Here is a 26512-nt window from a genome sequence, read left to right as displayed (position 1 = left end):
TGAGCACTCAGGGTTGATTTCCTTTAGGATTGACTGATTTGACCTCCTTGCAGTCCAGGGGACTCGTAAGAGTCTTCTCCAGCACCACAGTTCGAAGGCATCAATTCTTCGGCGCTCAGCCTACCTTATAGTCCAGCTCTCACAGCCATACGTTACTACTGGGAAAACCATAGCTTTGATTAGACAGACCTTTGTCAGCAAGGTGATGTTTCTGCTTCTTACTATGCTGTCTAGGTGTGCCACAGCTTTCCTCCCAAGGCGCAAGCGTCTTTTAAATTCATGGCTACAGTCACTGTCTGCGGTGATCTTGGAGCCCAAGAAAATAAAATACTGAGCAAATGTATAAACAGACTTGTGTGGAGCAAAAATGAACAGTTTTTTCTGCAATGGGCAGCCTTGTGGGCTTGGCAACTTCCCTTTCTTCCAGCCAACTTTCCATTAGACATTAGCCTGTGTTTAAGAGAAGTTGCAGAGTCCTCACTAACCCGCATTTGACCTTAGTGAGTGATGACAAGCTCTTCAATGGGCACTATGCCAAAATGCCCATGGCTAAGAGGGTTGACACCTTCCCCTCAACACTGTTCTAGGACAAAATATGCTTCCCACTAGGTTTCACCTAAAAATTCCACCTCACATGCTATTCTTACATTATTGCACTTTATATTTTTTTAAGTGTTTGCATGTTGCTAATATGCTGTTTTTAGGAAACAAAATTAAACAACTGAGAAGCATAGGACAATAAACCACTTGCCAGGCTGGAGGTGGCTACACCCCTCTATGTGAAGTAATCCTTCAACATTTATCTCCCCTTTTCTTACATTTTCACAGCCCCATGGAAAGTGACCTGATGGAAGTGGCTTCCATGGTCCCCAAGAATGAGCCCTTAAAACTAGAACCCTCTTGGTATTATCACAAACACAAGTCATATTGACTTTACAACAGTCCTATATAAAAGTTGATCTCCATTTCAAGCTTCTTAGGGAACAAACATTCCACTTAGGATTTTCTATTGTGCTTGCTGGAAAGACATTTGAGTAAAGCGCCTCTTTCTTCAATGAAAAGTAGTTTCCATGGCAGCATCCACCCTCTAATCATTCCATCATTTTCACAGTGCCTGGTGGCTAAAAGGAATGGAATTGGATTAAAATACTAATCTTTCTTTTTTCAAAATGTGTTGACTTGAATGTTTATTCGTATCTTCCTAGAGAAGAAAATATTCTAAACTGGTCTGATGTTTTAATCATTCATAAGGAACAGGATCAAAACTCAGGGGGAACCTGTTGAGTTCAATGAAATGCACCAATGAAATTGGTGGGTAAAACATCCAGAAGTTTGCCAAATGAATCAATAAAAGTGCAATTTCAAACATTTGACAGAGCTGAAGATCTTAATGGGAACCCTATTCTTGGGATGTCAATATTCAGAGGTCAGCGGCCCCTAAAGATTCTATACAATTGAGCACTGACTGTTATGTTCCAGCCACACTTATTAACACAGCCTCAAGTATCTCCCCGTGGCCTTAAGTAATGCTTCCCTAGCACAGTAATTCCTAAAGTGCATGCCATGGCACCCCAGCCTGTCCCAATAAATTAAATGAAATAATCCAAAATGCCCATGAGGTCCAAGTATCCAACTATAGAAAGAGACTACCTGCTGCATTTCTGAATATGATGGCCTCATCTTTTTCCAATCTGCCTCTAGTGGAGGACAGGTAATTCCACTGTGCCTCTGCATCAGGTGTGATCATATTGTTCAATCCTGGGACATAGGAGAATTATCTGCCTTCAGGAGAAGTTGTCCTGCTCTGGGTTTGCTTCCTGCTAATTAGGAGTCATGCTCCAATTATCGATGTCCCCTTAGAGGACAGCAATTCTTCCTTACATTACTAAAAAGCATTTCAGCTTTAAGAGTGAAGTTCATTTCCATTTTACAGTTCATTATTATAAAGATTTATTATATATATATATTACTCAAGGGGACTTGCAATAATTAAAGTCACAATAGTAAAACAGACCAACAATTAAAGAACAGGCAGGGCAGATAAACACCATCTTCAATGAAATTCAACGTGGCTTATTTGGTGTCATTTCTATTAGCAATCAAACTTGTCCAGCCTCAGAGTAATGACAGAAACTTCATGGACCACAGAACCTTGGCTAATCTATATTTTTTAGTAATTTGCAATTGACCTGTTTAGCTTTATAATCTGCATGAACATTACAGATCCCAAGTAACAGCTGGCATATATGTCCCATATACCCTAGGATACTGTTAACGCAAGCACTGAATCACCTGCTTAAAACCATCAAAATGGTTGTTACACACACCCACAGTTTGTACATGCCACTGTATTTTTATGTTTCTTAATAAAACTACCTGCAGCTGGGCAATTTGGAGGGGGAAGCTCTAGCCTCCAGCTCCTTTCTTAAGAATGCCACTGGGCCCAATTTATTTCCTATTTAAAAGAAAATAAAGCTGGCAGGTGGCTGGGGACCAGCACTTCACTTTCCAGTATGCCCACATCGAAATGAATAAACAACTTCTAAAAAATTATAAAATTGGGATAGGTAGGAGACCTTGGCAGGCACTAAAGCACTAGGACCCCAGCCTTAAATCTGACTATCATATAAGCCTGCCTCTGCTTTGGAGAACTGCCGTGGAGGTCTTACTCTGTCTGCCATTATCTTGGGCCACTTGGTGAATGAGCGTAAGAGTAAAGGCCTTCTCGATGGTAGCACTAGTCTTCTATAATACAGACAAGCTGGAAGTGGTTTTTTAAAATTTTGGCAGGCTTATTTTTTGTTCTGCTGCCGCTTAATTAGATTTTCAATTGTGCACTGCTTTTAAAATTGTTACGTTGTTTTTAAATTTGTGCTTTTGCATGAATGATTCATCTTTATGTTTTTCTCCTGTTGTATGCCACTCTGGATGCTCTATGAGCAGAACAGTAAGGCAGCAACTCTCTCTCTCTCCAGACAGAGAGAGACAGACAGACAGACAGACAGACAGACAGACAGACAGACAGACACACACACACACACACACACACATCTTGCATCTGAAGACTTATTAGTTCATGCTATGATGTACTCACTGTACTTTGTCTCTTGTTAGGCTAAGAACATGCAACTGAATGAAATGAATGCATTTTCTCCCCACTTACCCTCCCCTCCATCTTCCCTCCCCTCTCTTTTTGCCTCCCCTTCTGTCAATTTTTAGATGTAACCTCCACAGAGCCGGGAGTTGTTGTCTTGTTGAGATCCTGTACAGTGCTCTCCATACTAAACAACTTCAAAAGTATAAGGAAATCTATGTCCTCTACTACCCATTTTATACCTGATCCTAATATAAGGTCAAGACGAGTCCTTTGAACGACACCTCTTAAATAACTAGTAACAGGAAGAGGATTGTTATTATTACAGTTATTCAAAAATTATCTTCCAAGTTCTCTCTCAAACCAAGTTATTTTTCAAACTTCGGTACTACAGAAATGTTCTCCCAACATCAAATGGCAAGGCAGCATTTTATAGATTAGGAAAGTTATGAGAGAGCAAATACAGATAGCCCTATTGGTTCATGAGAACCAGGACAGTAGAACACCACTTCTAGCTGGACTAGTTCTGTTCATCCTAAAGCTCACATCCTAAAGCTTACCACATAGTGAAGCTAGGGCTGATCCTAGTAAAGGTATCACTGAAGTTATTACATCCATGATCCTGTGACACTTATAAAAAGGACTAGATACACAAATGTTATCAAAGACACATTGTACCACAACAGCCTCATTCGGACATCGCATTAAGCCAGGAATCTTGCCTTAATAAACTACAATATGAATGAGCTGTGATTAAGCACACAGCCTTTTGGATCCCACTTTGCTCCTCCCTTTGTGTGACCAGGAAGAAATAGCTTAAACCGGAGTTTAATCCTGGCCTATGATCCTGACGTGTTTGTGTACCATGAGCCATAATCTCAGGTTCAGACATGGCACAAAGCTATCCCTTTGCTGGTTTGTTTACCCGTTCATGCAAAGGGGGAAAAGCACAGGATATATGCACCAGCAAGCTGCTCATTCACATGTGGCAACTGGGTACATTTCTTAGAAATGTTTTTTCCGATATATGCAATACAAGAAAATATGCAAGTTCATCAAAGAACAAATGACTGTGTCCCGTTCAAACGAGCCTAGATGAAGGTGCTTGCCTTTCTTCTCCCACCCCAGTCCACTCCAATTCCCAAATCAAGAGTTCTCATAGAGATTGCTCTCTTCTCTCACAGTCCAGATATCCAAGAGCAGAAACCCACTGTCACAATGCATTGTACTCAACACATTTGGATGGGTCTGTGGGGAAGTGTTTCTGGCAAATGGTCATGAGCCTCTTCAAACCCTACAGAGAGGGAGGGAGAGAGAAAAAAACAGTAAGTTGGTAACACATCCCAGGTACCCAGACAAAGCGTACAATGAATGCACAAGAATTGCAGCTGAAGTGGAGCAGCTCCAAATGCTGAATGCTTAAGGTGGGAGCAGGGAACCTCTTTCAGCTCAAGGACCAAATTCAATTTCAGAGAAGCTCTCGGGGGCCACATTCCAGGAGCAGGTGGGGACAAAGGCAAAAGGGATGGGGCCAAAAAAACCAGCATATTGTAGCTCAAAACTCTTAACTGCCAATAATTAACCCTTAGGAGAAGCATTTCAACTGCTCAGAATGGGGGGGAGGGCACAAAAGCTGAGAAAGGATGGAACAATCGGTGGTTGGGGAAAAGAGGTGGAGCCAGGGAAGGGGATGTGATTGTCTGGGGAACCCCGTAGGATTGGACTGAGATACCAGGTGGGCTGGATTTGGTCCCTGGGCTCGAGGTTCCCTGTCCATATTAAGGCATCACCCAAGATCAAAGTGAATCTCTGGACAATGAATCTACCATTTCATCTTACCTGGATGTATTTCCTCTGGGTTTCATCGTTTAGAACATGAGCCACATGCTTTGAGAAAATCTTCTCTCGACCGGTCCGGGCATGGATGCCAACCATAGTGACGCCGATAGGCCAAGGAGCATTCCCAATGGCCATCTGAAGATAGGCATCATTGGCCTGTAGAAACAAAGACTGGCCAGTAACCAAAAGGGCAAAATGCACCAGGGTAAGGCAGCATACGGCCAAAAGGCAGAAAGCCAAGAGCTCTAAACTTCAGAGGTGACTTATCAGTTTGGGGGCCCAGAGCCCAAAGGACGCTGCTGCTCCCATGCTTTCAAGATTGTACATCAAGTAGCTTCACATTAAGTGCTACTTTTATGTAAGCACATAACTACATTTGACACTGCAAGCAAAACTAGCATTTCCAGAAGTACTAAAATCGCTCAGCTTAAAAAAACAAAAATTCTAGGAGTGCATAGCCCAGAAACCATCAATTAAAACACAAGCCCTGAGAGGGAATTTGCTTGGAAAGGGCTCTGCTGTTAATTTACCCTGACTAAACTGTCAGCGTTCATTCACTCCATGAGCAAATACCATCCCCTGATACTGAATGCTGGCCATTCAAGTCTAAGGAACCATACAATGGGAGTGTGTTCCCCTCATCCCTGTGCCTGAGGTCTAAACAGCTTACGCATGTTTGAGCATGTGTTTTTTATGCTTATTAGTAGAACTAATAATATTGCTCTGAAGGGTGAAGCTGGTGAGGCTTTCAGACACCTTAGTCCAATTAAGCTACAAGACATGAACGCCACAGACTCTTTTAAAAGTGTTCTATACCTTCACATACTCTCTTTGCAACATAAACTTGATAATATCTGTTATTGATTCCTTGATGTCTGCAGGAAGAGTCTAAAAAGAAAGGCAAAAAACAAATTTCAAATGAATAGGTGAGTGAAACAAGGTGCTGAACTGCCTAACTCCGTCTTTCTCAGAAGTCTGATGGCCATGGTACACTATGTATGTTTTTGACATTAAAAATGGAGTCATGGTTGGCACTTACAGCCCAAAGCATTTACTTTTACAGCAAGGTTGGAAAACCTGTGGCCTTTGTTAGACTCCAACTCCCATCAACCCCTTTGGTCAGCATGGCCAATGTTCAGGGACAAAGCTTCCCCAACCCTGCTTTAGCATGTGGAAGAACAAGAACCAGCCAGCCTAAAAGAAGTCGAGCCCCTGTGTTTGTGCATGAGTTACTGCCTCCTGACTCTGGAAAGGAGACCAACCCAGAGCAGCCGATTAATCAGATCCACAACAGGCAGCCTCCTCTAAGGGCAGGGAAAGGGCTGCTGCAATGGGGGTGACAGAATGATCCAAGCACACCTGAGGCAGACACACAGTGGAATTGCTGGAGTATGACTGGAAGGTGGTAATCATGCAGAGGCACAGCAGGCAGCCTCCTCTACAAGTGCAGGCTTTGGGTAGTAAAAAAGCCTTTATTTGCAAATCTGAGTTGACTAATTATTTAGGGGCTGACCCCCCAACCCTGATTCATTTAGGCTGTTCCTGTTCCCAGACACTGCTGTCTCACCAACCAACCCACCACTGCCACGGTGATATGTACAGCTTTGCTCTTCTATCCTTTATTATTAAAAGGCTGCTAGCCCTTTAAGGCTAGGAGGAGGAGAACATGAGTAGCACACGCAGGCAGCTCCCTGCTGCCCTGTCCTTACATCAGCACTACACTGAGCACACTCACAGCCCTACTGCTCTATCCCTTAAGGGAGAAACAAGGAACAGTTAACCCTATGAAGCCGCTGCACCCTCTTTTCCACACAGCATGACTGAAGAGGGGCGGTGCAGCTTGCCACTCGGTGTTCACTCAGGGCAACTGCTAACCTTCCCGGGCAGGCAGTAAATGGCAAGGTCTGGTTCAGGGCATTCCACCCAACCATCAGTTTGAGTGACAAGACACCTGGATTTGGCTCTGAGGAGACATGGGTTCAAGACTCTCATATGGATTCCCCAGGTGACATTCTCAAAGTTGCTGCACACCAGCCTTAGTTCTAACCTCTAAAATGGGAACTATAATCATGACCTTGCACACAGAATTGTTGTGAAGGAGCATGCGATAAAGGCTATAAAGAAAATTGGCAAATTAAAAGTGCCATATCAGTGCATTCAAAGCAATACAATCCAGGAACAGTTTTACCACATGATTGCATAGACTAGTTGTCAGTTTTACCTGCTCTGTCTGTGCTGAAGGAAAAAAAACATTATTGTAATCATTACATAGTTAGAAAATGTTTACAGAGGGGAAAATATATTGCTGATGTTACCCTTTTCCGAAGTTTTCTGAACAGAGGTCTCAGATACGATTCCGTCTGCTTCTGAGTGGCACTATTCAGCTTTCCCTGGACACCACGCTTCACATAATCTTCTCGGGCGTTCAGCTCCTTAGCCCAGACTCCAAGCAGGAACTGAAGATGGTAAACAAGTTTAGGCTACACTGCCACAGTGTGGCTAAATATGAACACCGTCCATATGCTAAAGTTACAATCCTATCCACTTACATGGGAGTAAGCCCCATTAAAACTCAGTGGGAGTTAATTCTGAGTAAACATGCATATGGTTGGGCTGTAAATCTTTAATAATCATAGCTATAAATCAGCTGGAGCCTTTTTACCTTCCAGATAATCTGAAGTTTCTCCAGTCCTAGCACTATGTACTTGAAACAGCCCCATCTAATGCCAGTAGGATAATACTAATAGTAGTAACTTAACAATTTTATAGCACATTTTAAGTATTCAAAGCACTTGATAACCATTATCTCAGGATTTCTTACAGCAGCTGTTCAATGCAGGCACTGTTATCATTCCCAAACTGCAAATAAGTAGAAGCGAAGAGAATAACTTGCCACTGGGTGAGTTCCTGGTTCAAATCTGACCTCAGCCATGGTAGCATAATATCCCACCCATGTGTCTGTACGTGGCCAACCTCTTTGCAAAGGGAAAAACTACTGGCCACTTAAGATCAGGGCAACAGTGTGCTCCAGTACTTGAGAACAGACAACACAGCATGGCAGGGACCCCAAGGGCAAAGCAGGGGAAAGAGTATTGACAGGGAATGAGCAGCAGCCGATCTTTAGGCCTTCTTGCGCCTGCTGCTTATCCTTTGCAAGCCATTCCTCCAGCTTGACCAGGAAGCCCTAACTCAGACCCAGACTGGAGGGAGTGGGGCAACAGGGGTGAGAGGCTGCAGAGGCAAAGTGGTGGGAAGGGGAAGGGATAAGCACCCCCTCCACTTCTAACTTGCATATGCCCCCACTTTGTGCACTGCAGGAAAAAGATGAGATTGGGAATCCTGCATTTGCCACTAAACATCTAGTTCTATTCACAGCTACCCAAAGGTCCAAGACTCCTCTTTGGATTACCTAGCTCCAGTTTTTCAGCATTAAGGAAAATTCCTCAAATCAGAAATTTCTGTATGGTTAACTCACTTTAAAGTTTAGCTAGAAGTGAAGTGTCAAGTTAATTCTAATAAATTAAGTTCAGATATGCAGAAAATGTACAGTCCTAGAACATCATCAACTTTTGCTGATAGCTCAGCAGTTCTTGCTGTTAAGCCTTTTTACCTTCAAGAATTTGGTTATGATGTCCATGTCCTTATGATCATCACCTTGTCCTAAAGATTCTCCTAAAGCCTAGAGAAAGAGGGAAAAGGGGTTTTCATTCATTTGTATTTCCCACAAAAAAAATGATCCAAGTTCACATACACTCAAACCACCATATACCCGCTAAAATTATGCAGTACTCCAGGGGTAGGGAACATATGGCCCTCCAGATACTGCTGGACTACAATTCCCATCTGCCCCAGCCAGGATAGCCAATGGTGAGAGCTGATAGGAGCTGCATCAACAACATCCGGAGAGCCACACATTCCCTATCCCTGCAGTATGTATATACTTAAAAGCATAGTTGAAAGGTTCTCTCTTTTAAGTGTCATAGGCCAGGATGAAAAGAGCTATCAGACGCATATCTGTTTGTACATGTCCCATGGAAATCTGCAATTTGTTCGACCGGAATAGAATTCCCCAATCCCCTGAGAGGGAATGAGACAGCTGTGTGCGGACCGGACATCAAGAGATGTGTTACCTTCCTGGCGCATGAATCCAAGACCTGATGGAGAGGTTGCAGAGGCTCATAAAACTCACTGACCACCATCCATTCCTGCTGATCCATGTAGGAAAAAGTGACAGAGCCAGAAGAAATCTCGACTTGACTTCCAAAGACCATAATGCTCTGGGTAGGAAAGTGAAGGACTTGGGGGCACAGCTGGCGTTTTCCTTATTCCTTCATGTTGAAGGTCAGTGCATCGGAAAATAAAGCAGGATACTGGAAGTGAACATCAGGCTACGCAGACGGTGTCATTGGGAAAGGTTTGGTTTACTGGACTACAACCTACTCTACCCTAATGAAGGATACTGGGCAAGGGTTGGGGCGCACCTCATGAGGACTGGGAAGAACACGTTTGGCGGAAGCCTGATCAAGAGGTTTTAAACTAAATGATGTGGGGAAGGAGAACAATGCCCACAGCTAAGTATGCAGCCAAGTATTAGGGATAACAGAGGAGGAAGCAGGACAATGGAGATGGTGCCCAGTAATTTGCAGGGAAAGACAGCAGGGAAACTGGGAGGGTGCAACACCCATGGCCTTCCATGGTCTATATACTAATGCTAAGAGTATGGGACACAAATGGAACAATCCTAGTAGAGGAAGATAAGTCTGATCTGACAGGCTTCACTGAGACTTAGTGGGATGAAACTAAGGACTGGGATACAGTACTTCAGCAGTGTCTTTTGCTCAAAAGAAATAGACCCAGTAGAAAGGGGAGGAGTGTTATATGTTTTTTTGTATGTATGTGTGTATGTATGTTGTTGTTGTTGTTGTTGTTGTTCAGTCGTTCAATCGTGTCCGACTCTTCGTGACCCCATGGACCATAGCACGCCAGGCCTTCCTGTCCTGTGCTCTCTCCCAGAGCGTGCTCAAGTTCATATTCATTGCATCCGTGATGCTATCTAGCCATCTCATCCTCTGCCGTCCCCTTCTCCTTTTGCCTTCAGTCTTTCCCAGCATCAGGGTCTTTTCCAGGGAGTTTTCTCTTCGCATTAGGTGGCCAAAATATTGGAGCTTCAGCTTCAGTATCTGTCCTTCCAATGAGCACTCAGGGTTGATTTCCTTTAGGATGGACTGATTTGACCTCCTTGCAGTCCAGGGCACTCGTAAGAGTCTTCTCCAGCACCACAGTTCGAAAGCATCAATTCTTCGGCGCTCAGCCTTCCTTATAGTCCAGCTTTCACAGCCATACATTACTACTGGGAAAACCATAGCTTTGATTAGACGGACCTTTGTCGGCAAGGTGATGTCTCTGCTTCTTACTATGCTGTCTAGGTTTCCCATAACTTTCCTCCCAAGGAGCAAGCGTCTTTTAATTTCATGGCTACAGTCACCGTCTGCGGTGATCTTGGAGCCCAAGAAAGTAAAATCTGTCACTGCTTCCATTTCTTCCCCTTCTATATGCCAGGAAGTGATGGGGCCAGATGCCATGATCTTCGTTTTTTTAATGTTGAATTTCAAACCAGCTTTTGCACTCTCCTCTTTCACCCTCAACAAGAGGCTCTTGAGATCCTCTTCGCTTTCTGCCATTAGGGTGGTATCGTCTGCATATCGGAGGTTGTTGATAATTCTCCCAGCAATCTTAATTCCGACCTCTGATTCATCCAACCCGGCATTTCTCATGATGTACTCTGCATATAAGTTAAATAAGCAGGGTGACAATATGCAGCCTTGTCGTACTCCTTTCCCAATTTTGAACCACTCGGTTGTTCCATGTCTGGTTCTCACTGTTGCTTCTTGACCCTCGTACAGGTTTCTCATGAGACAGGTAAGGTGGTCTGGTACTCCCATCACTTTCAGAATTTGCCACAGTTTGTTGTGATCCACACAATCAAAGGCTTTAGCGTAGTCAATGAAGCAGAAATAGACGTTTTTCTGGAATTCTCTTGCTTTCTCCATGATCCAGCGAATGTTGGTGATTCGATCTCTACTTCCTCTGCCTCTTCTAAACCCAGCTTGTACTTCCGGTAGTTCTCGGTTCGCATACTGCTGAAGCCTAGCTTGTAGGATTTTGAGCATCACCTTGCTGGCATGTGAAATGAGTGCAATGGTGCGGTAGTTTGAACACTCTTTGGCGTTGCCCTTCTTTGGAATTGGAATGTAAACTGACCTTTTCCAGTCTTGTGGCCACTGTTGAGTGTTCCAGATTTGTTGGCATATTGAATGCAGCACTTTAACAGCACCATCTTTTAGGATTTTAAATAGCTTGGCTGGAATACTGTCATCTCCGCTAGCTTTGTTGTTACTAATGCTTCCTAAGGCCCACTTGACTTCACTCTCTAGGATGTCCGGCTCAAGTTCAGTGACCGCACTATCATGGCTATCAGGGACATTCAGATCTTTCCTGTATAGTTCTTGTGTGTATTCTTGCCACCTCTTCTTAATCTCATCTGCTTCTGTTAGGTCCCTGCCTTCTTTGTCCTTGATCATGCCCGTCTTTGCACAAAACGTTCCCTTGAGATCTCCAATTTTCTTGAAGAGATCTCTAGTCTTTCCCATTCTGTTGTTTTCCTCGATTTCTTTGCATTGTTCATTTAAGAAGGCCTTCTTGTCTCTCCTTGCTATTCTCTGGAACTCTGCATTCAGTTGGGTATATCTTCCCCTTTCTCCCTTGCTTTTCACTTCCCTTCTTTCGTGAGCTACTTGTAAAGCCTCATCAGACAGCCACTTTGCTTTCTTGCATTTCTTTTTCTTTGGGATGGATTTCATTGCTGCCTCCTGAACAATGTTACGGACCTCCGTCCATAGTTCCTCAGGCACTCTGTCTATCAGGTCTAATCCCTGAAATCTATTCCTCACCTCCACTGTATATTCATCAGGGATATGATTTAGGTCATACCTGAACGGTTTAGTGGTTTTCCCTACGTTCTTCAATTTAAGCCGAAATTTTGCAAGAAGCAGCTCATGATCTGAGCCACAGTCAGCTCCAGGTCTTGTTTTTACTGACTGTATGGAGCTTCTCCATCTTTGGCTGCAAAGGACATAATCAATCTGATTTCGATATTGACCATCTGGTGACATCCATGTGTAGAGTCGCCTCTTGTGCTGTTGGAAAAGAGTGTTTGCTATGATCAGCATGTTCTCTTGGCAAAACTCTATTAGCTTTTGTCCTGCTTCATTTTGTACACCAAGGCCATGCCTGCCTGTTATCCCGGTGATTTCTTGACTTCCTACTTTAGCATTCCAATCTCCTATGATGAAAAGGACATATTTTTTTGGTGTTAGTTCTAGAAGGTGTTGTAGGTCTTCATAGAACCGATCAACCTCAGCTTCTTCGGCCTCAGTGGCTGGGGCATAGACTTGAATTACTGTGATGTTGAATGGTTTGCCTTGGATTCGTACTGAGATCATTCTATCATTTTTAAGATTGTACCCCAGTACTGCTTTTCCCACCCTTTTGTTGACTATGAGTGCTACTCCATTTCTTCTAAGGGATTCTTGCCCACAATAGTAGATATGATGGTCACCTGAATTAAATTCACCCATGCCTGTCCATTTTAGTTCGCTGATTCCCAAGATGTCGATGTTCAATCTTGCCATCTCATGTTTGACCACCTCCAGCTTACCTTGATTCATTGATCTGACATGTATGTATGTACCTGCATGGAAATCCATGATTCTGAGAATGGAAGCCCTGCTGAAACCATCTGGGTACGGATAAAAGGAGAAAGAAACAAGTTATATTGTTGAGGCAGTATTCTATAGCCTGGCTAGCAAAGCAGAAGATATGGAAGATGCTTTCTTAAAACAGACTACAAAACTTTCTCAGAGGTGAGCCAAAGTAGCAAAGGGGGTCTTCAACTATCCTGACATAAGCAGGAAGTCCAACTCTGCTAAGAATGGAACATCCAATACATTTTTATTTGTCTTGCTGACAACCTTGCCTTTCAGAACGTGGAAGAAGAACTGGGGTGGGGGTGGGGGTCTGCTATCTTGGACTTAGTCCTGACCAACAGGGAACTGGCTGAGGAAGAGAAAATGGTGGGAATCTTGGGAGAAGTGACAATGTCATCTTAGAATTCATGATAGCAAAGGATGGGGAATGGTCTGATGAGTCCCCTGGACTTGAGGAAAGCCAGTTTCAAAGAGCTCAGGAAAAAAATGGGCAGGATCCCATGGCTAGACATTCTGAAGGAGAAAAGAGTTCAGGAGGGCTGGGAAATTCCAGCATGGAAGACAGAACCTTTCAGCCATGCTGTGGAATACTGAAGGCACAAATGCAACCCAGAAGGAAACATAGGAAACATCTAAAGAAGCCAGTGTGGCTGCACAGGAAACTCTGATGAGCTGAGACTTTAAAAAAAGGCATGTATAGGAGATGAAAGGAGGGACCTATAACCAGGGACAAGTACAATAGAGTAGCCTAAACCCGTAAGGATAGCATCAGGCAGGCTGAGGTCTATAATGAGCATTGTGAAGAATGCTAAAAACAAGGAGGGCTTCTTTGGTTATGGCTGGAGCAAGAAGAAGAACAAGGAAGGGGTAGGTCTGCTGCTTGGAGAAGATGGCGAAGTTTTAATGAATGATAGAGATGGCAAAACTACTCAATTTCTATTTTGCCTCTACTGTCTCCCACAAGGGGAATTGACAAGATGGTAACGTGTGAGCTGAATAATACTACTACTAAGTGGAGCCATAGCTGGTTGAACAAGCATGCCCCTGAAGTGCTCATTAATGGCCCTAGCTACTTGAGCGAGGTCTCAAGTGGACTGCCGCAGGGCTCTCTGTCCTAGGCCCTGCACTATTCAATGTTTTTATAAACGACATGGATGACAGTATAGATGGGCTGCGTATCAAAACTGCAGACGATACAAAGCTGGGAGAGGTAGCTGACAGAAAAAGATTCAAAGCCATCTTGACAGGCTGGGACACTGGGCCAAAACTAACAACATGGAATTCAGCAGAGATAAATGTAAGTCTTGCGTTTAAGTACCAAAAAAAAATTAAAAGGCACAAGTACAGGATGAGGGAGACCAGGCATGGCTATCAGTATGTGTACAAAGGATCTAGGTGACTTTGCTCATTGTAAGCTGAACATGAGCCAGCAGTATGATGTGGCTGCTAAAAGTCCTAATGAAATCTTAGGCTGCATTAACAGAAGCATAGCGCTCAGATCACAAGTAGTAAAAATAACAGATCCACTGTATTCTGTGCTGGTAAGACTGCACCTGGACTGCACCTTGTGCCCAGTTCTGGATGCCACATTTTAAGGAGGACACTGACAAACTAAAGTGTGTCCAGAGGAGGGTGACAAGGATTGTGCAGGGTCTGGAAACTCAGTCCTAAGAGGAATGGTTGAAAGAGCTGGGTATGTTCAGCCTGGAGAAAGGAAGATTAAGGAGAGACATGATAGTCTTCAAGTATCTGAAGGGCTGTCACACAGAAGATGGAGAAGACTGGCTCTCTGTTTTCCAGAGGGCAGGACTAGAATTAATGAGTGGAAACTGCAGGAAAGCAGATTTCAGCTACGTGACCTGGAGAAACCACCATAAAGGGTAGTGGGCTCTCCTTTGCTGGAGTCATTTTATTTATTTTTTACATTTTAAATCCACCCAATAACCAGCATTCTCTGGGAGGATAACAATAATTAAGGGTGCAATCCTATGACTTCTGCCCTCGATGCTCGTAAGCCTCTGAACTTAGAGGCTTACAAGCATTACAGCAGGAGGAGCGGCTGAAGTGATTGTCACCTCCACCTGCTCCTCCCGTTCTGCATTTTCACTAGACAGGTTTTTTTGCCCATCTAGCTGGGCATTCCAGAGGGGGAGGGAAGGTCGGCGGGGGGGCCTCGGGATAGCTCCATCCTAGCCACTCCAGTCTCCTCCCTTCCCCACCCACCAGAACGCTCCCTTTACCCCCTCTCCAAGATCAAGTTGCTGGTTCTTTCCTTGCCAGCTGGCGGGGGGGGGGGGGGGGGGGCGGAGCGTAGGTTCCTGGATCCAAGGTTGGAGAACTGTCTCTGACTTCAGATCCAGGAATCCAAAGTATTCTATAGCCCCCCAGACACGGTCTAGGAGCCATAGGATTGCTCCCTAAAAGGCTAAAATACAAACAGTTAAAAACATTAAAATACAATACAATATTTAAAAGAATAAAATACAGTACTATACATATAGCACAGGAATAGATGAAAAAGCCATTAAAAAGCTAGAATTAGGTTTCTAAAATGCCTGGGAGAAAATAAAGGTATTTGCCAAGCACCAAAAAGGTATCAATGTAGGCACCAGGCAAACCTCTTTGGGGAGACTGTTCCTCAAGTGGGGTGTCACAACTGAGAAGGCCCTCTCCCTTGTAGCTATCTGCCTAGTTTTATTCGGCAGGGGGCACCTTCTTTATTTTATTTTAAACTTCTTTATTTTGAAAAACTATTTGCTTCACAGAAGGGGAGTCTTTGCTCAAGAAATACACACCAAGAGATTCCTAAGAGGAGGAGGAGCGGATGTTTTTAGACATTACAGCTGCAAAAATAAACTCGAAAAAGTACGCACCATTCAGTACTCAAAATATTCGGGGGGGGGTAGAGGAACCCATAATAGAATTTAGATGTCCCCCAACCCCATTTTTCACAAATCATACCCTCACCTGTAACAGTAGCTAAGGAAGCTATCAAAAAAGGCACCGGGGGGGGGGGGGGGCTTCTCTTGGCCTCCATGTAATAATGCCTGCTGAAAATTCTGAAACCCCCAAATTGGCTGAATACAATTTCCAATAACAGAGGGGAGGCTTTCTGTACCCTGCATAGCTCCTTGTCTATGGCTAGCAAAACCAGAATAAATTAGTAAGAAACAGAAAACTTGAAGATTAATACAAATCAGAAGTTTGCAAATACAGGTTGCAAAATCTAGCTTTTCTTGGGGAAAATGTATGTATGTATGAATGTATTTATTTATTATTAAGCCTGGCGTATCCACAACTCTGGCCACAGTTTGGAAATACTCAAACAATTTGTACATTACCTCCAGTTCTTCAATGGTTGTATTCTCCTCATGGACCTTGAGGTCATTCTGCGTGTCATCCTCTCCCTGTTCCTGGCCACCTACAATTTCATTCAGATACTGCTGGTCAATCTTATCCAAAGCAGCCTTCAGATCATTTCTCAATCCCTAGAGGAAGAAAAACAATTGTCATAGCCCAAACCCTGAAGAAAGCGTAACATAAAGCAAATGTTTATATATAGACTTTGCATACTGTGGGATGAGACTAGATAAGTCAGTTGGTCATTTTCAACCGTGCGCTTCGGATTTTAAGCACTAAGAGTCGGTTCATATATTTGGTGAACCCCACACAGCCACTCTAAAACCAAACTGGGCCACTGGCAGGTTGGGGTAAAAGGTGCTATTTCTATTAAGACCTCCATGTGAGGACTAAGGGCTGGATCCAGATTCACGCTGGATCAATCGTGCCGGCAAAAGTGGACTTCCCCGCTCACTCCTTCCCATGGCAGCCTCTCCATCCCCCTAAGAATGCTACACAGAGTCGAGAGACCCTGCTGAATGGGGTGAGCAGTGCTGGGAGGGAAGGGGATCCCCAAAATCAGCACAGGGACTTTCTGTGAGCAGAGTCTTTCCTCTTGCATAAGGTCCGTTCTTCTTGCAGAAGGCAGATCCTGGATCCAGCCCTAAATTTATGGCTGCCACGATCGGAGCAATTGCAGTGTCTCTTTCTCTGGAATTGATCACAAATGAACTCACTTTAAGTTTCAGTACGCTAATAGACTTAAACATTACTTGTACCAAACCATAAGCCACAACTGCTGAACTTGTTCTCTGAAACAGCTACATACTGAACGTGCTGTTCAGATTTTGAAGTGAATGCAAAGAGCAGGAGGTGGGCGGGCTAGTCAAGGGGGCGGCACAGGCTCAATCCCACTATCCCACCCCATATTGACTTTACTGAGTTAGCCAAACATGTGCATAGGCTAAACATCGTGGTGTAGCCTATGCTAAATAAAAAGGTCCAGATTGAGGCTATATGTAAGATGAAACCTACCAATAAGTTTCATACCAAATTGTACCAAGAAGTTCATAACCAGAGGAGACAAGGCATTCTCTGTTTCCCTACTTAGGATTACTGTATCTATACACACACACACCCATTAAAAGAGGGGTGGGGGGGGAGGTAAGAAGAAGGTTTCACACAGATGCCATGTTATACGTGCATAAATTTAGGACTAATCATAGTCCCTTAAATGCTCTCTCTCATGCTTACAGATGTACCTTGTTCACTTCTGGTGCCAGAATTTCTATCTTTCGCAGCCGCTGAAAGGCATCGTAATCTGTTTCTCCAAACAGTCTGATAGGCTCACCCCTTTCTCTCAATCGCCTAATGACCTGCAAAGAGACAGCAACGTACTTGCTTTGTACAAAGGTGGGAGAAAAATAGGACAGACGAACCGATTCACATGCTTAGCACAAAGCAACCCCAGAGAAGGAAGTCCCATGTATTAAAGAACAAACCCATTCAAGATACATTCTCACAGAGCATTTCAACTCAAGCATGACTCTAGCTTGCTTTCATAATGTATGTTGTTGGCAGTGATGCAGCTTTTCCAGAAAATTTCGAACTGGAAAATTGTCCTATGTAAATTAGGCTGATTTGCATCGGAACATTTTTGAATGCCCCAAAGACTAGCATGTTTATTTTACTTGCTTTTAGTAAACAAAGCTAAAAAAAGTACCCCATGTTAATTTTTTTGTCCCAATATTTGACTTGAAATATTTGACAAAAAAAACTAAAGCGCACTTAATGTGATTTAACTATTATATTATATAGACACTTTTATTGGAATACTTGTAAAAATTTAAGGACGGTAGCATGCACTCCACTTACATTGTTTAAATGTAAAAAGAAAGGTACTAAAAACTGACACATTCTTCCCCAATCTGGCGCCCTCCAGATGTGTTGGACTACAACTCCCAGCATCCCCAGGAAGCATGGCTAGCTAGGGATGCTGGGAGTTGTAGTCCAACACATCTGGAGGCCATCAGGTGGGGAAGGCTGAACTAATTAATTTTGGCAACCCAAAGAACTATGCATGATATGCTGACAACCACTTAGCTCTCAACAGAGTCCAACTCTCTTCCACGGAGGCTGCTGAGGCACCTTCAGTTTCACTGCCACTATGTATTAGTTCCATTTTACTCTGGGACATATATGTATTTCAATCGCATATATGAACTCTCTCACATACTTGCTAGGGATAATCACCTGAAAAACAGTAATTACATCTTTGAAACTGCCTAGCTTGCCTAATATTGTATTTGTAATTGGCATCCATTCACTATTACAAATGAACTTACAAAATGGTACATTTTCCACAGAAAAATAAAGTACTGGATTGTCAGTTTAGTCTAAACTCTCCTCCTTGTTGCAAAGTACAGAATGTGCAGTAACATGCCCAATCATGACATTTGGCAGTTGTTTAGTTCAAGGTCAACCAACAGACAATCATCATTTCAAAAGTTACCTCTCTGACAACATGGAACACAGGCAACTAAATTCCTGCGCTGCAGAACTGGAATGGGCCCATTAAGCCAGATTAGCAGTAAGATACGCACTATTTTCAATGCCTAGACCACACTTTTGGGTCAACAAATAGAAATATATGCTACAATGTTTGAAGTCTGAACGGAAATCATTAATATATTATCCCAGATTCGCTAGGGGCTGGTGCAGATGTAATGCAGTTTCCATCCTCTCTCTTGCTTTAGTTTCCCCCTTTAACTGAAATTAAGGGGTATGTCCATACCTCAGGATTCCCCTCAATCAGGATTTGAAACCACAGTTTCATGTTGATTTAAAATCCTGATTACACAGGAGCCTTGATTAGCCTTATCCATGGTTAAAATAAACAATGCTGATATTCCTTTTAAAGGCAGTTAATTCGGGAGAAGGAAGCCACTCCTGAGAGGGTAGGAGGATAGGGAGGGAGAACTCCTGATCTCTTACATGCAGTTAAGATCAAGCCATTATTATGTCTGCACTTGCTGTAGGCAATTCAAAGACTGGACCCATTGTGGAACTATAGAGAAAAGCTATTCCAGTGAACCATCTTATACAGTTAGCTAGCTACTGCTGTTACCTCTTGTACAACTGAATGATTATACAGCTGCTTCACAATAATGGAAATCTGCATTCTATGGGTTGGGTGCAAAATTGGTTTTACTCAAGAGAAGATCCATTGCAATCAATCATGACTGACTCAAGTCCTATTGATTTCAGTGGGTCTACTCCAAGTATAACTAAGTCTGGATCCAACCCTATGAAATACAAGTTCTCTGTAGACACGGTGATATGTCAATAGCGATACAATTATCTACACATTGTCAGCTCTAAAGATTTGTCTTACCTCTTGCCTAGAAAGAGTCATGGGCAACTTCTCCTCTGCCAACTCAAGTTCCAACACTGGATTTGATGAAGTTATTGCTTTCTCCTCCTCTTCTTCCTCCTGCTGTACCTAGGTAGTAACAAGGAGCATAACAACCAATGGTTTTAAATAGGAGCAAAGAAAACTCAAATCACAGGGAGACGAATTGCTTCTAAGATCAGCTTTTAATGGTACGAAGCATAGCTGACATGCAGAAACTGACTGAAACCTCTAAGAACTGCCAGTTAAATTATTTAGAGTTTGCTTTTCTCTCAGAGTTGCTCAATGTTCTACAGAAGTTTTATACAGAGGGGCTAGTGTTAGCATAGCTGACGTATGAGCCACTCAGAAAGCCTACAAGATTTGCGAGTGGAGAATGTTAGGGACAAAAGGGACCATGTTTACTACATATAATAACTGGAAATGTGTGGTTTCCAATTCCAGTTCAGATGTGAAGGCAATTACAGTTTGATCAAAGCAGGGAGGGAGGGAACTACAACACATGGGAGGGGAAAGCCAAACCATAGTTTGTTATTACATGTGAACTGAGACACTGAGTTAATTTCAGCTACTACTTTTCTCCAACACTATGACATCCCTGGCTGAAATGTCTAAGGACTTTTATGTTGCATGACATCAGCCATTCTGTACAATACAAACAGTCTATAATTTCAGCTATCTATACAGAATGGCATTTGAGAAGTCATTTCTCTGCAAAGGCGCCAAAGGAATATGCGGTGAATAGCCAGGGCCACTCAAACAAAAATCTCTCAAATGGCAATGATTTATACCGGACACAAGCCCCAAGCTCATTATACAAAACAGTATTTAAAATACTTAATCACACAAATAACTGAATATATTCATCTCTGAAAGAGAAGTTTATTATTATAAAAATGGCGTTGACTCCCAGAAGGAAAAAGGTTTAAGCCATTCCGTCAGCTAGAATCAGTTAAAAGCAATGTCTGTGCCAAAAAATAAAAATAAAGTACTTTGTTTCAGTACTTCCTCTTTACAAGCAACACAAAAATCTATTAACAGAGGCAGTCTAGCAAAGCAAGAGCACCTATATTTGTAAAACATGGAGAGCTTTTTGTTTCATCTTAAATACATTATTGCAGAGATCTGGGAAGCTCTGTACAAGCACTTAGAGAACTAGAATGTGCCACAGTTGTATTTAGAAAAATTTACTGGGAAAGTGGTTCCATCCACACTCTTAGGGAGCAATTCAATGGCCGCTGGTCAGAGGCTAGATGGCCATAGGATATGCAGTTTTCTGGGAACTGACCTTCCCCCCCTTCCGTGCTGCCTCACAGGCAGAGCAGAACAGCCCTGCGCTTGGAAGAGGAGTGCGGAGCAGCCAAAACGGGGCGTTCCGGGGAGCGTCCCGGGGCAGAGAAGGCGGAAATGCCAGTATGACACATCTTATGTGTTGTCCAGCAGCCTCCTCATCCGCTCCACCTTTCCGCAGCTAGACAGCTGTAATCGGCTGTCTAGCTGCAAATGCAGGGCAGAAGAAATGCAGAGGGAACAATCCCCTCCGTGCTTCTCCTGCCCTGCACTGGATAGGCCTCCGAGCTCGGAGGCGGCCACCTACCCCCATAGGATTGAGCCCTTAATATTTTATCCTGGTTTCTCCAAGTAGAACATAACCACCAAGTACTAAGCTGAAATGGAACAGCTACTTAATCCTACTGAGATGTAAGCTTGCAAAATGTACTGAATACTTAAAAGTAGAAGAATTTTTTCTGGTCTTAATATATGTGGGCTTCTCTACTAACCATCCCTCCACACATTTTGTCTCCTCTTTCACTGAGGTTTTTCAGCCATACCACACCATGTCAGTCCTGCCACCGTAGCCCTGTGCACACATGGGCACAGAGTACTAGCCCTGCCCATGCTAGATGACATGAGTCGCAACACTCCTGTTTTTAAGTGAAGTTATGTTAGAAAATTCATAAATCTTGCAAGGAAATAAAATAAATTTAAAATACCATACTTTGTAGAAGCCAGATTCCTCAACTTCACCTTCATATATCAGATGTCAAATGGAATCTCCTCTATGTTGCTTTTGTACTTCTGTCTAAAAGGGACCCCAGACTTTCAGTAGTGGGGAACACTCTGCTTACAATCTTTAAGCCCAGATTGTTGAGAATTTAGATTGCTCTGCCACTCAACTGATTCTAACAGGCCTGATGGCCAAAAGACACAGTAATATCTTCTCAAGGGTCAAGGTGGATAAATCAAGCTTGGCCAGCCCAAACATGAGGCAGAGTGAGATAGATGGCCTGCTTCAGGCAGAAGATTTTGAAGTACCACTAAAGGGCGGCAAATTGGTAATTATTTAGTTTATTATCCTTCATCTAAATCTCCTGCCTCAATTGAATCTCATGTTGTGATTCATTACCATGATTGCTGTAATAACTAATTATGGTTGACCCAGCTTTAACCCATTGTATCAGCTTGTAAGATAGGTGTTTTAGCAATCATTTTAAGTACTTTATCTTCTGTAATGGCCAATCATTTTATTTCCAATATGGAAATAAAATGAACGGATTTTATTATAGTTCTATCATCATGGAGAGGGCATTTGAATTTTCTGTTTTAGGCATCAAAACCTGTTGGTCATCTCTGGGTGAGAGGACAATTTATAAAAGTTCAGTGAAATCTCAATACCTTTAGACATTAGTATTTTGGACTAACAGACTGCTGTTAAAACAAGATCTGGGTCTGATGCAAGCCTCCAGTGTAAAACAGATTAAGTTTGGCTTCCTTCCTATAATTCAGATTACTATGCTACTCTACTCGCATCCAAACTCTTTTCAAACATGCTGGGAGGAGGAAGAGAGAAAGCCTTCCAGATGACTAATTTGTTAGGATGTGTCCTAAACACAAGCCATTTACTATTCTTCGCCAAACTGAAGCAAAAATACAAGCCATATTTCATTGTCTTTCAAGAACTGGATCTTCTGGGTTATGAAAAGAAAATACTAACCAATACTGTGCTCATTTACTGGGTTTTTAAGCATTCAAGACACCCAAAGGAAACGGGGCCAGCAGTCTAGAGATTAGCAGCCTCTGATGTTGTTCTATAAGGGGGAATTGGTTATGACAGATCCAGTGTACATGCCTGCTGGAGCACAACTTAAAGAAAACAAGAGCAGCTTTATTCTCAAGCATCCTCATGCCCTCCACAGAAGCCAAACTATAAACACAAATTCAAGTAGCTGCACATCCATGCAAGCTTCTTCCTGCATTGCAAACTTTAGTTGGGAACTCATACCTCTCCTGATGGCTTCTCGTTTACAGGCTAAAGTGCAACAGTGATAGAGTGAACAAAGAATCATTATTAAGGTATTTTAAAATATGACCACGTAAACACTGCATAGTTAAGCAGAAATGCTAACGTATTATCACTTTACCTTATAGCCACATCTTTCAAAATATGCCTCTTCTTCCTTCTTCGCTAGGTCACTGCGCTTGAAGTATTTTTTATTTCCCTGAAAGACAGGAGAGTAGTTACTACATTATGACATTTCATTAACACCTTCCACTTCTTCTTTCAATGATGTTCAGCAAAATGGCACAGGAGCGCCACGCTAACTGCTCAGTGACAGTTAATACGCACTGGATACCAAGTGGTGCACTAAAAAAAGAATAAGCAGCCATTCTCATCCACTAATATAAAATGAGTGTAAATAACATTTCTCCCCATTGCTACCCAGTGGCCAGCTAGCTACCTTAGCCCTATTCAGCTGTTTTATTTTTAGATGAAGCAAACGCCCAATGAGAGAGAGCACTCTAGCCCTGCCGCCTTCCTTGTCGCATTTTGTCACCCTGCAATCATGGATGGCAACAGCCTGAAGAGGAGAGCCTCCTGCAACCATGAAAGCTCTCCATGTGAGCCAGAACATGGATTTTTCAGCATTCTGGCTCACGTGGACAGCGTCTTTGCTTTATCCACTTCTAGAACACCTCTTGTATATCTGAAAAGAACCTTTGACTTGTGGACGATAAATGATCTTTTGCATATGGATGATTTAAATATGGCTAGTGATAGTAATTTATGGTAAGTTAAAAATAATTGCTACAAGGCAAAACATTCTGTAGACTGTAAATCTAATAAATCATGTTTATTACTTGGTGGACAGAGCTTCCAAAGTGCAAACCGTTTAGGGCTTATTCAGGATACACACATGATATTCAGGTACACACGTGATAGGTCAGCCATCCCCACCCTGATGCCCTCCAGAGGTGTGGAATTACACCTCTCATCATCCCCAACTACTGCAACATGACTTGCTGTCTGGGGATCGTGAGAGTTGTAGTCCATCAGCATCTGGAGGGTTCCAGGTTGGGGATGGATGGATTAGGTGTTCTGAAACAACTGAAAAATAGAGAATCATTGATAGGAATCGGGCAGAGAAGCTGGGAAGAATTTCCCAAAAGCTAGGATTTTGTGAAGAGTGTCATCTCTTTCCTCTTGGTGACTAGATCCTGACACAGATCCCCTTCAGTTTTTGCTCTCAGCAAACCTATGCCCTTATCCAGCTGCAGCAAACATGCACCACAGCAAGCCTCCACACAAGACTCCCTAGCAGGATGAGAAAATAACATGCATAAACAGATGCAAAATGAGTGGTTCCTGACATTGAACAGCCCTGGCCCAGTAGCCAGGGTTGTGTAAATAGAACCTCATTCATCAGAGACAGTGCTGATCATTTATTTGGGGGCCAGCATTAAGGAGAAGGAGGATGGATTCAGTGCTCACTTCATACAGGGCACTGCTCAGGTTTCCTGGGTCTCACTGTTGACATGATTTGAACTTCAGAGTGAAAGAAAGAACGCACACACACACATATATATTTTAGCAGCTGCATATTGCAGGAACAGATTGGTAACAGAGGACAAGCTGTCTTTCAAGGAAACTTGTCCCAGCTGTCTTCCATTACTGACAGGGGCCCTAATAAGCTTCCAAGGGACCCAAACCAGACTAAAAACTACTTAAAGAATCACAACCCCCTTCAAAAGATGCATAAATAAAACTAGTTCACAAGACTCTGCCAGAATTCAGATGTTTATAATGTATTCCCAGTTCATAAGGCTATAAGACTAGGGGGAAAGCCTAATCTATAGATCAATTAAACCATAGTATTCGAACTTGAAGTAGTACAGCCCCATCTTAAATATCCTGACTGAACAGGTACACAGGTTACAACTAGAAAATTTGTGAAAAGACATGCAAACGTTAGCTTTGATAACAGAAGCTGAGTCTCTGGTCTTCCGTTGCAAAGGAGGACTTAATAAGATGACTACAGTACATACTTTAACATCTCTGAAGCCAAAAATACATTAAACAACTAAACTAACTTCATTGTAAATTTCATTTTTGCAATAACTCAGTTTACTATTCCGCACATTAGAAATTAAAGGAATAGCATACATTTAAAATTGTGACAATGTAATGTTTTTAAGACCTCTGAGTTTTCAACATGCCAGCCAAGAGAAAATTAGGAGGGGGGGCTATAGCATGCTACCTAGACTGCATGCTTCTTCAGTCATTCAGCCCATGCTTATATTTCTTTATTTACATGTCTGTTATTTGCAATTAAACAAATCTGGATGCACACTGCTGAGTACAAAATACTTTGCAGTTTTAAACTTTCACCACCACTAGAATTTGTTCGAGTTTTCTTAAATTCTAGGGAGAATACAAAGGAGTTGCTGTGTGTGCACGCTAAAAAATACGAACAGGTATATAACATTGTTTCAATGGATCAACTTCAGCATGCAGACTTCCTAGCTAGCTGTTAACACAACTGTTTGAGTTTTGATCTCAAGCAGCAACATAAAATCCACTGAAAAGTGCCCTCCTCTTGCTGGACCAGCCTCTCTCAATGGAGGAATATTCAATTTTTGTTGTACATAACTCAAAGGCTGGCACACTCTTGGTGTTAATCTTCAACTAAAGATAGTTTTGCAGAATGTACAAGCTAGATCGCCACTCTTTCCTGGCAGGACTTCTGCGCTCTTAATACCTGGGTGATCAGCAAAAAATTCAGCAGCGACTGAACTCCACTCATAGCTGAGTGCATGCTGAATTCCTGTCTGCTGTACAGCAGCTAAAGGCAGATCATTCCAGCAGAATGCGGGGACCACGCAGACCTTTCTGGATCTCTTGAAACCCGAATACAGGGGCCGTGTTCGGCCCCCGACCACAGATGCCTCTAGTTTTTCCTCACCACCGCGCTTACACACGCCTTTTAAAGCCCATCTCGCCCCCTCGGGGAACGCCGAGAGAAGAGTTCGGGCGGGGGGATGGAGGAAAATGGTTTCTGAGCACTGGCGCTGGGGAACAGGAGGCGCACGAGGCCCTGGGGAGGCGAGGAAGCCCGCGGGCCTCCTCTCCTCAGAGGAACGCGCGTGGGCGCGCCGCCCCCCCCACTGGCCTGCGGCACGAGGGGCGCTGCTGCTACGCTCCCGAAACCGCCGGAGGTGCTTCCGGGCCCGCGCCGCTCCCCGGGCCGGGGGCCCCAAGCACACGCCCGGAGGACGCGGCGCGGAGGGGCTCCCCTGTTGAGCTGCCGCCTGCACGAAGGCACAGGCGGCCTGGCAGCGGGAGAACGGGCAGGAGGCCGGGCTGCCGGCCCCGCCGACGCGGGAACGGGCGCGCGCGGGCCCCCTCACCGCCACCAGCTCCTTCTCCTGCAGCAGCTTCCTCTTCCGCTCGATCTCCGCCTTGAGGACGTCCATGCTCCCGGCGCCCGGGCAAGGCAACAAGGGCGGCTCGGAGGCCCCGCCCCCGGAAGCCCCGCCCCCGGCCGGAAGCCCCGCCGCAGAGCCCCCGCCCGCCCGCCCGGCCTTCCGCGCAGCCGCAGTGCGAGACCAGGCGCGGGCGCGGGCGCGGGGCTCCTGGCGCGTGCGGCGTGCCCTGCTGCGCTGGGCGGCGCTCTCCCCGCCGGGCGCGTCCGGCGCGGCGGGGCTTTGGCGGCAGCCCGGAGGAGGGCGCAGGGTCGGGCCCTTCAGGCGCCTGCCTCGCGCGTCCTTATCCTCCTGCCGGGG

The 26512-nt window shown here is 43.9% G+C and overlaps 1 protein-coding gene across 4 annotated transcripts; it reads right to left on the bottom strand.

The window, feature by feature from the left end:
* Nucleotides 1-1933: 1933 nt before the first annotated feature.
* PRPF18 (pre-mRNA processing factor 18) lies at nucleotides 1934-26263 on the bottom strand. Of its 4 annotated transcripts, none has more exons than XM_084811643.1 (11): nucleotides 26138-26263; nucleotides 22873-22950; nucleotides 19433-19540; nucleotides 17301-17414; nucleotides 16041-16187; nucleotides 12684-12731; nucleotides 8544-8612; nucleotides 7249-7389; nucleotides 5750-5821; nucleotides 4934-5089; nucleotides 1934-4388 (listed from the first exon to the last, which is right to left on the bottom strand). In XM_084811643.1, the coding sequence occupies exons 1-11, from the start codon at nucleotides 26201-26203 to the stop codon at nucleotides 4308-4310; spliced, it is 1080 nt and encodes a 359-aa protein (XP_084667769.1). In that variant the 5' UTR covers nucleotides 26204-26263; the 3' UTR covers nucleotides 1934-4307. The 4 variants fall into 4 exon arrangements, with proteins under 4 accessions (XP_084667769.1, XP_084667770.1, XP_084667772.1 ...); XM_084811644.1 differs by having other exon boundaries at nucleotides 25489-26144; XM_084811646.1 differs by lacking the exon at nucleotides 12684-12731 and having other exon boundaries at nucleotides 25489-26263.
* Between the last annotated feature and the right edge of the window lie 249 nt (nucleotides 26264-26512).

The sequence above is a fragment of the Heloderma suspectum genome, chromosome 7 (genome assembly GCF_057233095.1).
Source record: "Heloderma suspectum isolate Gila_16-S chromosome 7, 16-S_ref, whole genome shotgun sequence".
In the NCBI taxonomy this organism is placed as follows: Eukaryota; Metazoa; Chordata; class Lepidosauria; order Squamata; family Helodermatidae; genus Heloderma; species Heloderma suspectum.
This window is presented reverse-complemented; position numbering and strand designations above follow the sequence as displayed.

What these genes read in the sequence shown, in the direction of transcription:
- PRPF18 (XM_084811643.1), bottom strand. Translation starts at nt 26,203, where the DNA reads ATGGACGTCCTCAAGGCGGAGATCGAGCGGAAGAGGAAGCTGCTGCAG. An exon ending in TGGCACCAGAAGTGAACAAG is followed by an intron (nt 16,188 to 17,300) that starts GTACATCTGTAA and finishes TTCTTCCTCTAG; the next exon opens with GGATTGAGAAATGATCTGAA. An exon ending in TCAGAAAACTTCGGAAAAGG is followed by an intron (nt 5,822 to 7,248) that starts GTAACATCAGCA and finishes CTTTCTTTTTAG; the next exon opens with ACTCTTCCTGCAGACATCAA.